This window comes from Mus musculus, chromosome 17 (assembly GCF_000001635.26).
Source record: "Mus musculus strain C57BL/6J chromosome 17, GRCm38.p6 C57BL/6J".
Lineage (NCBI taxonomy): Eukaryota > Metazoa > Chordata > Mammalia > Rodentia > Muridae > Mus > Mus musculus.
The window spans coordinates 30,953,522-30,967,250 of NC_000083.6; the positions used below are offsets into that span (position 1 = coordinate 30,953,522).

The 13,729-nt window shown below is 50.0% G+C and overlaps 1 protein-coding gene across 2 annotated transcripts in view; it reads left to right on the forward strand.

The window, feature by feature from the left end:
* The first annotated feature begins 1,126 nt into the window (after nucleotides 1-1,126).
* Nucleotides 1,127-13,729, forward strand: part of Umodl1 (uromodulin-like 1) — a 56,063-nt gene continuing 43,460 nt past the window's right edge. Inside the window, exons 1-3 of one of the 2 annotated variants that reach the window (XM_006524614.2) lie at nucleotides 1,127-1,305; nucleotides 5,610-5,852; nucleotides 13,090-13,251. In XM_006524614.2, coding sequence (XP_006524677.1) covers nucleotides 1,227-1,305; nucleotides 5,610-5,852; nucleotides 13,090-13,251 — 484 coding nt within the window. In that variant the 5' untranslated portion in view covers nucleotides 1,127-1,226. The remainder of the gene's footprint in view (nucleotides 1,306-5,609; nucleotides 5,853-13,089; nucleotides 13,252-13,729) is intronic. The other variant, NM_177465.4, reaches the window with a different exon arrangement.

The window sequence follows — 13,729 nt, forward strand, 5'->3', positions numbered from 1 at the left end:
CACAGACATCTTTATATGAATATGCATGTGTATATTTATGTGAGTGTACAAGTGTATATGCATATTTATATATGTATATATGCATATTTATGTGTACAATTATATATTGTGTGTGTGTTTAGGAGTACATATGTGTATATTTATGTGTGTGTCCCTCTGATAGGTTCTTATGTAACACAGGCTAGCCTTTGAGCTCCCTGTATAGCACAGAACAAGACAGAACAATACACCTCAGACCCTCTTTCTTCTGTCTCCTAAGTCCTAGGATAATGGACATGCGCTGCCAACCCAGTTTCTAAAATACCGGAGACTGAACCCAGGTGAGCATCCTACCCACTGGGCTCCAGCCCCAGACCAGACGGAAACTTTAAAAGTCCACTTTCTGCATCACATGATAACTAATAACTACAGACTACATCATCAACATTTCTACCAACCCTCAGGACAGTTCTCTCTTCTACCATTCCTGGATGCGTTTGAGTTCACCCAGCCCCACGGCAGCACCTTCGTGTGGGGAAATTGTGGGAGGTTTTGTTCTGGCCTCTCATACCTGAGCTCACTCTCCACTTAACATGGCACACGGATGCTGTCCGGTCACTGGCTTGCCCACTCACCTCCGGCTGTTCATTTCATATTTTCTCCATTCTGAATCCCGACGGGCACAGAGAGTCTCTGTGAGCGCAAGCATTTCCATGCCCAGTTGGGACTGCACGGAGCTGACGAACTTGGCTGTGACCTCTGACCTCCATTGTTGAGCGGTGTGAAGGCTCCCCTCTGGAGCCGAGGTGACACTTTGATGTGGGCCTGTCTTCTCCTGCCAGCTGGGAACAGCTGGGTAATGGAATACTTTCGTGTCCGATGTGGAGAGTCAGATCTGGGTCTGAAATGCATTTTCTACGTACAAACAAGATGAGACTCACTGATGTGGCCGAAGCTGCTTACTGCTCACCTTTCCTCAAAGATCCCATCTGCTCAGAGCAAGAATAGGCTCTGACATGCAGGCGCCCCCAGGGACACAGCCATGCCGGTCGGTGGCTGGCGTTAATGAGCAGCCATAAGGGACTGCTCCCTGTGAGTGCTCCTCTGAAGTCACTGCCACTAGCAACAGCACAGGGGACAGAGGGACCTTTTCTCCAGGCTGGGGCAGCTCAGAATCCTTCGAGCCTGGCTTAGGACTCAGGCCACTGCAGTAGAAGTCGAAAGCCCTGCCTGCACACCACCACGGGATGATGTCCAGGACCGTGAGGCTGGTCCTGTTGGCTTTGGCCTGTACTGTGGACCTGAGCCAGGCCAGTGGCTTTACAGGTGAGGGATCTAGAGGTGAATCCAGAGAAGGGACTTCTAAGAGTGGGTCTCAAAAGGGCAGTGACTGCTGGGACCCTGGCTGGCCAGCAAGCATCTTCTCTGAGAGAGGTATCTTGTCCCGGCCGGCCTGCCTGCCAGCCACACTGTCTGTACCATTAGCAACAGTCCGCAGCCGAGCCCCGGGTATGCTTTCAGAATGAGGGCTTCCCCAATGGGAGTGTGCCTCCAGTGTGTGGGGTCCGTGGGGTTGGGAAGCAGATTTTGAGGCTGGGTTAGGCCTGAAGTGCTACATTTCCGAGGGAGGGATGTGAGTGTAAGATTCGGTACCCAGCACGAAGGTCTTGTTTACAGATCGGGAAGGGCAGCAGGGTGGCTTACAGATCAGCGTGGCTCAGACTCACCCTCGGCCACATGTTCTCAAGTACAGAATTACAGAGTAGGGGGTGCAGCGAGGGAGTAGGCCAAGCATGGGAAAAATCCTGGTTCACAAGGTCTTTAAAAATACACTGTGGAGTTGGGGCGAAGTTCGGGGTATCCAGCACGCATGAGCCTGGGTTCTATCCCCAGAACCACCAAACCGGCTCAACATGCCTGACCAGACCCTGTATTCCCAAAACCCCAGACTTCAAGGAATTATGATCACAAACCTTCTGGTCCCTTTCCTCTTACAATCCTTCTGACTTGGCTGGGAACTCAGAGATCTGTTTTGTTTCTGAAGTCTCCTCCATTTTTTGAGCCTGGTCCGCATTGTTTTCTGTCTAGAGGAGGATTTTACTGTACTTGGGAATTTGTTTTGTGCTATGTGTGTGTGTGTGTGTGTGGTGTGTGTGTACCATACAGCTTAGTCATAGGCAGAGTGAAACATCAGGAAGTTCACAGGGGATCTCCTACAGGGAGCTGTGACCCCCTCATTGTTCATGTGAGACCACAGGACACAGTGCAGCCTTCCTTGGGGTCGCCTGCCTACTCGTGGTTCAGAACTGTGGAACCTGTACTGGCTTATCATTGTGTACAAGGTGTTAACTTTACAACTTAACCCCATAACTGCAGGACATAGAAATTGTTTTAGGAATGACAGGGTTGGGGGACAGACGTATGACATATTCCTGGGGGCTGCTCCATCCCAGGCGTGACTGCAGGGAGCAGGCTTCTGAGGTGGAAGCCAAGCATCGCCTGCCTTCAGCAGGGGGTGGCCAGGGTGTACTCTCAGGAGCAAGGAGGACCTCCTGACCTCATGACCTCATGACCTAAGTGGGCATTTGTGGAGCAATGTGAGGGTTGGGGGGGTGAGCTGGGAACCGCACTCACTCTAGTGTGGTGTTTGTGGTTCTTACCTGTGGGTTGTGACCTCTTGGGGTGGGGGGTGGGGTCAAATAATCCTTTGATGAGGTCACCTAAGACCATGGGGAACGCAGATATTTACATTACGATTAATAGCAGTAGCAAAATTATAGTTATGAGGTAGCAATGAAAATAATTTCATGGTTGGGGGTCACCACAACGTGAGGAACTGTGTTAAAGGGTCACAGCATTAGGAAGGGTGAGAACCACTGGCCTAGAGCCCAGTGCGGTTTTTCACCTCCTGCTGTGATGGCTCTTGAAAGAGACTTTGCACAGCAGGTCCTGTAAGGGGGTTTCTACCCTAGCTCTGCCTGTCCTCAGGGTTGAAGATGGCACAGTGACCTCAGTAGAAGATAAAAAGCAAAGAAAGATGAACGTTTTCCAGGCTTTTCTGGAGATGGAGGAGGCTGTGTGTGTGTGTGTGTGTGTGTGTGTGTGTGTGTATGTTGTATGGTGTGTATATGTGTGGTGTGTGTGGTGTGGTGTGGCGTGTGTGTGTGTGTGTGTGTGTGTGTGTGTGTGTGTGTGTGTGTGTGTGTGAAGGAGGAACTGTTGACCCTATAAGGATCAGGTTGAGGCAACTGGCTCCCTAGAGCCTGTGTCCTTCATGAACATGGCTGACGTCTCGGCTGAGGGTAAGTTGAAGAATCTCCATCAGCTCCAGTAGACTCTTGCAGGCTACCCCAGTTTTGGCTGGCTTTGCAAAGTCAAGATGCTACTCTCTGCCACCCCTCCCCTGGGTAGTCCCTGAGAGCTTGGTCTCGGGCCACATTCATGTCCTAAGAGCCTCTGTTTCTCTCCAGAATAGACCGTGACCACTTTTAGTGAGGAGGCCTTATAGGCTTTCCAAAAGCCAGGCTGACCCCATGGGGGACAGGGACTAGGCTATAGCTGCTCCCCTACCCTTGGTGGTGGCTGCAGAGCCCAGGACTCTGGGGCCAAGGTGAGACTCTGTGCTGTGTCTGCCTTGGAGGAGGCTGCAGTGCTCCTCCCCCAACAGTGGCAGCTGAGATGTCCCCACCTGTGGTCTGCCATAGGCCCAGGGAAGGCTCTGCAGAGGTGACTTCATGGTCCAGTGGGTGAAAATGGCCGCTGCTCCTGAGATTACTTCCGTCTCCAAGCTTCCCCGGACACTAGTCCTCAAGGTGGGGGTGGGAGTTGCGGCACTGGGCTCTGCAGGCCTCGACATTTGGGGAAACTGGGGCGAGGGGGCTCTGAAGTTGAGTATTCAAAGATGCTGGTGTATCGAACCGTGTAGCAGCTGAGGGGGAGCTGAGAGAGGGCATCCATGGGCCCTGCATGGGAGTTTCAGAACTGCTGAGGCAAAGGAGCTTAAGGAGCAGGTGGCTTCTCCCACAGCTCTGAGGACCTGGCTCTACTGCTAAGTGTTGGCCTGGCTCCCTCTGGGGCCATGGGGACTGAGTCCATCCAAGCCTGTTTTTGATGTGTTTAGAAATCTTTGGCACCTTTTAACCTGTAGAAGATCACCCTGATCTTTGCCTTCTCCCTCATATGGCTCTCGCTCTCTCTCTCTCTCTCCCCCTCCCTCCCTCCCTGTCTCTCTCTCTCTCTCTCTCCCCCTCCCTCCCTCCCTCTCTCTCTCTCTTATACACACACACACACTCTTTCTCTCTCTCCTTGTGTGTATATGTGTGTGTGTGTGTATGTGTGTGTATATGTGTGTGTGTGTATGTGTGTGTGTGTGTGTGTGTGTGTGTGTGTGTGTGTGTGTGTATGCACGCACATGTGTGTAAGTGCCTGTTCCAGTTTCCTATTTTCAGAAAGATAGCAGTCCTACCCAACAAGGCTGCTGTCTGAGTGCCTGGGCTCTGAGGTTCTAGCATCTTTTAGAAGGACACACCTTGACCCCTAGCATTTCTATGCTAGAAAGTGACAGAGGTTTCATGGGATGCAGCCCATCATGAAGTGGTGAGGGGCTGGAAAATGTCACGAGCATGCAAGTCTGGGAAGCCATGCTGCTGCTGCTGAAAAGGACAGTTTCTCAGCCCTAGGCCAGCCTCAGAGGGAGGCCCAGGGCAGGTCTGAGGAGATGAGCTAAGATGGGCTGGCCTCCTTCATCAAGGACAGTTGTGTCCTCTTACAGTGATGATAATGGTGCATGCATACATATGTCCATACATGCATGCACGCATATATACACTCATATATATATATATGTACATGCATACATACATATACATGCACGCATACATATATGTGCATGCATGTGTATACATGTGTACATACATACTTGCATCCATACTTACATGCATGCATGCGTTCATACATGGATACACTCATACATAAAAAATACATATATAAGTGCACGAATGCACACATGCATGTACACACATACACATATACCTGCATTTATGTGTGTACATGTGTGCGTGCATGCGTGCATCCATCCATCCATACATAGATTAAATGTTTGGTTATCCATCATCCGTTCCATTCCAAAAAAAGCTGTTGTTACCATCCCCCGGGCCCACAGTCCACACTTGTTGGGTGATTCTTGCCTGTCTGTGGGCCACATGGCCAGACTCAGATTTATGGATACTGATATGTAAGAGAGCCTGCAGCAAGTGGGACCAAAGGCAGAGTGACAACGGGGATGTGGTGTCCAGATCTTGGACTCCAAGTCTATGTGCTTGGTTGGGCTGAATCTAACATTACACTCAAATCCAGCCTGGATGGCTCCCGGCTTTGAACAGGATGAGAGTTCTTCAAGTACAGGCTAATGTCAATGGCTATGTGTTTATGCAAACAGAGGGGTGGGTTTGGTTTTTGAAAAGGCAAAGGCCACACTAGGACTGTTGGGCTGGTTCTAGGGCCCATTCAACAGTAGAGACCGCAATTAGCTTGCTGCTGCCAAGAGCCAATACTCATACAGGGCACAGTGATCTGATCCGGTGCTTCACCACCTTGGTTTGCTAATACATCCTCCATGGTCTTCTTTGTAGAAAATGGCCTCTCCCTGCTGAGCTACCAGCTCTGCAGCTACCCGGTGACCCGAAGTGTCCAGAAGCTGCAGGCTGTGCAGACCTCTCACACAGCCTACGTGTACTGTGGAGGATGGATCCCCTGGAAAAAGTGCCCCAAGACTGTGTACCGGACCCAGTACCTAGCGATGGATGTCCCTGAGTCCAGGAATGTGACCGACTGCTGTGCGGGCTTTGAGCAGCTTGGCCTCTACTGCGTTCTGTGTGAGTCACGGGCGGGCATGGGTGAGCGAGTGATGGGGTAGGGCTGGGCTGAGCTGCTTTTCCCCTGGAGGGAGAAGCTGCTGGGGCTGTGTGTGCAAGCCTGCGATGTCTCCCTGGAATCCTAGATCTTTCTAGAACATTACACCTCCGTCTTTCTTGAACTTTAGTGTTTCTGGGGTGCTTCTCATGAACCCATCCCCAGATTTCTGATTTCATAGCTCAAGTGAAGTATAAGAATCACCAGCCCTTTGATTTTTAGTGTTTGTTTCTCTGAGACAGGGTCTCACTTTGTAGCCCTCCCTGTTCTGGAATTCCCTCTGTAGACCAGGCTAGACTTGAACTCACAGAGATCTGCCTGCTTCTGCCTCCTGACTGCTGGGATTAAAGGAATATACCACCATCTCTGCCATCATCAGCCTGTTAACATGCAGGAGAGATACCATGGGCTGGAGAGCCTCAGTGGTACTCAGAGCTGGCTGTATAGCAAGGGCCTCTGGGATATTCTGCACCATGCAGCAGCCTCAGAGCTGGTGGCAGCATTGATCGAGGTCCAACATGAGCATCTGTGGCTTTTTATAATGCTGAATGATTCTAACACAGTGGTGTTTGACACAGTGTCCCAACCTCTCCAACACTGGAGACCGCGCTCTCTTCCCAAGGCTGCTATAGAACTCTTGTCTCACCTTAAATCCTAATCTGGTCTCCACTAGAAAGAGACAGAGGTGCTGGGCCTTCTGCTCCTTGGCGCAGGTCTGTAGGATGTGCAGGTCGGTTACCTAGATGGTCCATATGGTTGCCCATGTCATAGCCAGAGCTGAGTGTGGCTTGGAGCACAGCACCCAGCTCCTAATTTGAAGCAGGATGCACCAAGTATGTCTTCTAGCAAAGGTGTGTGTGTGGGGGGGAGGTGTGCTTGCTTGTTCCGAGTCAATATCATTTGAAATGGGCTTATGTATAGTCAGAAGGTCCTGCCTGTCTCTCAGGGGAGAGTGGCCCTGCGGGGTTGAAGAGTGCACTACCTCTTAGATCTTAGAAGGCCCAGCCAAATAGGACGATGGGCAGCTAGGGAGCAGCCCAAAGAAGGTAGGGGAGGGAAGGACATTGGCATTGAGTATTGGCCTTCTACGAGGTCTTCTTGGGTCAGAACACAGTGTGGGACAGACCAGTGACCTGCAGGCAGTGCAACTGTGGTCAGACTGGCAGTAGGCCCTGAGCTGTGTAGTCACACAGTAACTGGGACAGTCAGGTCGGTCACCACAACGGCAGAAAGACAGGAATAGGAGCTTCACATTGTGCTGTATTCGAAGAGACCGTGGTCTGGAAAGGAGGGTGGTTTCAACCCCAAGAACCTATCTCCCTCTCATCTCCAGGCAGCAAGCTCTATAGGAACAGGTGAACAGCACACATCCGGAGGCCAGCCTTGCCCCTGAGATGCAGGTGGCTCCCTCTTTATCAGCCCTGGAATTCCTCCTTCCTCTGTGGACATTTGGACTGACACTCTTCTTTTTTTTTAAGTGGTTTCAGAGGTTGGGGATTTAGCTCAGGGGTAGAGTACTTGTCTAGCAAGTGCAAGGTCCTAGGTTCAGTCCTCAACTCCAGAGGAAAAAAGGACAAAATTATTTATACACACGTGTGTGTGTGTGCATGTGTGTGTGTGTGTGTGTGTGTGAGAGAGAGAGAGAGAGAGAGAGAGAGAGAGAGAGAGAGAGAGAGAGAGAGGACAACTTACAGGGGCAGTTCTCTCCTTCCACCATGTGGGTCCTAGGGATCAACTCAAGTTGATGTTTTGTATCAAGCGCCTTAACTCACTGAGCCATCTTACCAGCCCACCAGGCACTTCTTAGTAACAGGGTCAGGTTTTCAGCTGCTGCCAGCATCAACCCTGTATATATCCAAGGGCATCTAGATTTGGGATGGAGTCGGAGTTCACTCAGAACTAACAAGCCATTAAGAGTGTGCTTGGTTATTAATAATATTAATAATATCAATATGCAAAATACTTCTACAATAATTAAAAAAAGAGTGCCCAGTCTTTCTTTCTGTCCCACATCAAGAAATCAAGTTTTTCAGTTCAGGCAATACAGCTTGCTATAAGGGAGTCTGAAATCTGAGACTAACAGTCCCAGTGAGGGAAGCAGAGGAGGCATTTCAGGACATAGAGGACATCAGTGGTGACAGAAACAGAGGCTCCTCTGTCACCCTCTGAAGCTTAAAGGGTTCTCTTCCCCCGGTCCTCTTCCTCCATTCAGGAGAAACTGGGATCTGTGGCTTCGTTGCAGGGTCCAGGATGAGCCAGCATTACAGAGCTGGCAACAGGTTACAGACCATCTTGTCCCTGAGTCGACATGGTTTAGTGGTTGGTTATCTTTCAGGCGTCAGTAGGAAAAGACATGCTGGCTGGGTTGAGTGGTTTGGGCCTCATCAATGGGGCCTGAGATCTCTTGTCTTTATCAACGGAAAGACAAAACCAGTGCCTGAGGAAGGGCTTCCTTCCTTCCCCAACTTTTTGTCTCCAGGCCCATAGCTTCTCTGTCTTTTTTATCATTTTTATCCTGACACCAGGGTTTCCCTTAGGGAGGTCCCTGCTGGTGTCAAGGCTTGGTGTCTGATATGCCCTGTGGGGCCACTGTAGCGTCCCCTATCTTGTCTTTGAAAACTGAGCACCTAAGTGTCTCAGGGACACCCCCTTGGTGACTTGATGCTGCCTCGAGGGCAGCATTGACACCACAGGTGTGGGCAGACAGCTTCCTGTGTTGTTAATTTGAGGTGAACTCACCACTGTCTAACTGCTCCCGCCCAAGGCCCCAATGTATGCAGAACAAGGCCCGGTTCCAGCTGGGCCCACAGGTGTTGCAGAGGAGCAAACACAAGATGAAAGACACACCTCTGCCTTGGTGGGGACAGCCTTTGTCTCTCAGGCCTGGTGTCTGAGCCTCTCTCCCCAAGCCAGTGGTGCAAGCCCAGATAATGACTTTCTTTCTCCTCCCACTCAGTAAGCAGCCATCCAAACCAGGGAAATGACGCCCAGGGCATACTTGCTGTGACTTCCGATGTCATCACCTCTTTCCAGCCCCAAGAATCTCAGTGCTAAGTCATCTAGTCACTTATTGAAAATGTTTAATATATAGTTATAAATGTGATCTCAACAGGTACAGATTTTAGAAGCAAAGACCAGAGAGCAAGCACCGAAAAGTCTGCCACTCAAAAGTCATCTCTAGAGATGTGTCCCATCATGCCCTAGGGCCAACACTGCACAAGAGTCCGGCTGCCCTGCTGGAACTTTCTGTTGATTTATTTTGTTTCCTAATCACTTAGCAATTCCCCAGAATGACTTCCTTGTCAATAATATTACTGTGGCCATTGATTGCGTGGCTTCAGAGAATTGTCACATATAGATGCGTAATTACCCAATCAGCCATCAACTGCCTCTAACGTTTAGTTATCACGAACGCCACATGTGATGGACATTACCCGTTGGATCTGTCCTCAGTGAAGAGTCCAGCAGATGGAGCCCTGTGGGCAGCAACCCTGGTTCTGCATGGCCCCTCCCCGCCTGCTAGTTTGGTGAACTCTTACTCCTGGTATAAACCCTGCTGGACCAGGCTCACCTCCAACCTCCCATCTTCATGCAAATGCCCAGAGATGCCTTGTGCTGACCAGGCAGAGGGAGGGGGATCCCAGAAGGATTGTGCTCACCAGCCAGGGATTCCTTAGCTCTGGGCAGTCTTGGAGGCTGTGGTCCAAATAGGAATCTCTGGGGCCCTCTGTCTGAACTGAGACTTGCTGAGTTGCCAAGCACTGAGGAGCACTGAAACGTTGTTTCATTGTTTGCACTGAGTTGAGAAAGGAGAGATTTTTGACTTTCTACCAAATTGACTGGCTATTCCTTTAGGACACAGCCCTCCCTGGGGGAAGGGGAATTCCCAGCAGCAATAAAGTTAAGATGAGGAACTTGGGTTCCAGAACCCCACTGTTGCTAGGCAACCATTGTTAGAGACCTTTTCTTTTCTTTTCTTTCCTTTCCTTTCCTTTCCTTTCCTTTCCTTTCCTTTCCTTTCTTTTCTTTTTTCTTTTCTTTTCTTTTCTTTTCTTTTCTTTTCTTTTCTTTTCCTTTCCTTTCCTTTCTTTTTCTTTTCTTTTCTTTTCTTTTCTTTTCTTTCTTTCTTTTCGTGTGTGTGTGTGTGTGTGTGTGTGTGTGTGTGTGTGTCCAGAGAACAACCTCAGGTTGGGTACCATCTCCATTTTTTGAGACAGGGTCTCTCACTGTCTGGAGCTCTCTCCAATCCAGCTATGCTGACTAGCCCATGGCCCTGGGGATCCAGCTGTCTGAGATTCCCAAGAGCTGGGATAGCCAGTGTGTACCTCTATGCAAGGCTGGGTTTCTGGGACTTCTGAGTTCAGGTCATGGTACTTGTGTGGCTAGCATATTAACCAACTCTCCTCTTTTTATGAGGTAGCCTCTTTTTTCCCCCTGTATTTCAGCAAATCTTTTCAGTTTAGAATTGTCTTAGATCTACAGGAAATGTGCCTAGATCCTGCAGATCAGTTTCCTCCACAGTGAGCATCTTACCTCACGGGGACATGCTTTACAGCCCAGAAACCCGGAGCATAGCTGATATCAAACCTCCTGCTGTGTTTGGTCTTCCTGTCAGAACACCTTACCCAGCCCACCTCACCCCCATTCTCCTATCTGCTTGGCCCACGGCCTCTTTGGCGTTCACATTGTCAGATGAGCATCTGTTCTGCTCCTGACAAGACTGCACACACACACACACACACACACACACACACACACACACACACACACACAGAGTTCCTTGCTTGGCCTGCAGTTTGACTCAGCTCAATCCTTTCTCTCCGACCTGGACACATTGTATATGCGCCTAGATATTGAGGAAATGAAAGACCAAGCCCATAGCTTGGAAATGACAATGTTACTAATGATGACTTTAACCATGTGTTTCTAAATAGCAAAACACAAGGCTCAGCTTCCTGAGCAGGGCCCATGCTACCTTGTATGCTATATTTGCTTTGGTTGAGTGGCTGTCCTTGGGACTTGTTCCCAATAGAAGTGAGGCCACAGTTCTCTTCATTAGCTACAGAAATCTCCAGAAACCCTGGGAGACCCAAGGGGATTATCTCTGAGACTGTAACATCTCTGGGTTGCCTCTCCATCCCTCCCAGGCCCTGGCTAACCTTCCTCCTGCCTCATGGGATACTGTCATAGTTACTTTGCTATTGCTTTGATCAGACACCATGACCAAGGAAAAATACAAAATAAAGCATCTATTTGGGGCTTATTGTTTCAAATGGTTAGCATTCGTGACCATCATGAACACCATGATGGGAAGCATGGCAGTAGGCAAGCAGGCAGGCAGGCAGGCAGGCAGGCGTGGTGTTGGAGCAGTAGCTGAGAGCTTACATCTTGATCTACAAGCAACACAGCAGAGGGTGCCTTACTATAAATGGTGTGGGCTTTTGAACTGTCAACAGAGAAACACCAATACACTTTCTTCAACAAGGCCACACCTCCTAATCCCTCCAAAGCAATTTCACCAACTGGGGCCCAAATATTCAAGTATCTAAACCTATATGGGGGCCATTGTCACTTAGACCACCACAGGTATCTTCAGAACATAACTATTGGTTGGTATTGTCTAACACTTGAAGGGCTTGGAACGGCACTTCTGAACACTTTGTGGAATGTTGGTAAATGTGTGACCCTTGTCCCCAGGAAGCAAGACAGATGATCAAAGGGAGCAAATGTTGAAGTCACGGCATTGACTCCAGCTGGGAGACTCCAGCAGCTCCAGGAGTCCAGGCAGTGCAGAAGGGAGCACGGAGTAGGTCAAAGTGTCTGAAGGCACCAAAAGTGTCTCCATCACCACCCGATCCAAAACATACTGGCCGGTCCCACAGTAATGGCCTCTGTGGGATTCCTTCTGTCTGCACTCCACCCTGGTGGTACACCAGTTCTACGTGGTCCTTGGCCAGCAGGCCTTACCTCAGAGCTGAGCATTGCAGGGCCGTTATGAGCTTCCTTTGACCCAGGTGCAATCCCTTCCAAAGGGCAACTTTCTCTGAGCCCACCCAGGCCCCACTCGGCCCCACCCAGGCCCACCGGTCACTTGAGACTCTGACCCTACTCACTTACCTTCAGGAATTGCTAGTGTGTTTGCTTTGGACTTCATTTCCTAGAGGTGGGGCAGAGCCATGTCTGTGGACTAGGCACCAAACAGCTTGTTTGGTTTCAATGAAGCGCTCAGTAAACATGGTGTGTGTGTGTGTGTGTGTGTGTGTGTGTGTGTGTGTGTGTGTATACTGGTCCTAGGAATGGGTAGAAGGTCCCTGGAACTGGACTCCTTAGGACTGGAGGGACAGAAAGCACTTGAGGTCTCCCCTGAAGCTGCCTTAATAGAAAAGAAGCCCAGTGGCCTTAGAGCCAGTGTAAGCAAGTCTCCAACAATTCCAGGGTCTCTGCCCGGATCAGGACAGATGGAACTTCTGAAACTGAAAGTAGCATCAACTATGAATGCGTACAGCCCTCAGTTCAATTAGGGTTGATGCCTTTTTTAAAGTATCTGTTGTTGCTTTAAAAAACAGATCCATGCCGGGCAGTGGTGGTGCATGCCTTTAATCACAGCACTTGGGAGGCAGAGGCAGGCAGATTTCTGAGTTCGAGGACAGCCTGGTCTACAGAATGAGTTCCAGGACAGCCAGGGCTACACAGAGAAACCCTGTCTCAAAACAAAACAAAACAAAACCAGATCCATTTATTTTACTGTGTGTCTGTCTGATTTTGCCACATGTGGAGTGTCTATGGAAAACAGAAGAGGTTATCAAATTCTCCTGGAGCTGGAGTTAGAGGTGGTTGTGAGCCACTATGTAAGTACTAGGAACTGAACCTTGGTCCTCTGCAACAACAGCAAGCGCTCTGAACCTTGGAACCTCCTCTCCAGCCCACATGGTTGCATTTGAGACAGGATCTCGTGTATCCCAGGATAGCTTTGAACTTGCTACATAGCTGAGGGTGACCTTGAACTCTGATTCCTCTGAGCACTGGGATTCCAGGCACATTGCACTATGCGAGAGCACATGCGCGCACACACACACACACACACACACACACACACCTTGTCTTAGCAGGTGCTGGGGGCTAAGCCCAGGCCTTCCTGTTGACAAGCACAAAGCCAGCTACTTTTATTGCTAATATGGTTAACTTGTCTCATTCCTCCAGCCCTGAACCGGTCCCGGGAGTTTGCATCGAGGCCCGGGGTCTGCCCGACTGCTGAAGCAGAGCCACTTAGCCCTTCATGCAGCTTGGACACAGACTGCTCTGGACTTCAGAAGTGCTGTTCCTGGCCAGGGGGCCGCCACTGTGTGTCCCCCACACCCACAGGTAGGGGTGCAAAGAGGAGGGTCTCCGGAAGACATTAATCTGGGGAGGGTGGCAGCCACAGTTCCCTGGGGAGTCTGGAGCTGGAAGTAGGGTGGACGGGGGTCTGCCTGTCCCCACGGGTGGTCCCTAGAGCCCTGAGAGAGTTAAATGTGTGGGGAGAAAGCAGTGGTGGGCAGAGCCATGGTCGCTTGTCAGGGAAGGCAAGGGTTGACGCAGTAGTGGGCTTGTTAGAACTGTATCCCTTGAGGAAACACAGACCTGCTTATATCTCACATATTTCACAGCCCAGAGCAGCCTCGGGCAGTCTGGCACATGTGCCCACTCTTTCAGAAAGTTCTCTCTGCCTAGGGGGCTGTATTAGGAACAGAGGTGGACCAATGCTCATAACTCAAAAAATACAGAAAACTAACATATATGTATGTATATATGTATATATATATGTGTGTGTGTGTGTGTGTGTGTATGTGTGTGTGTATAT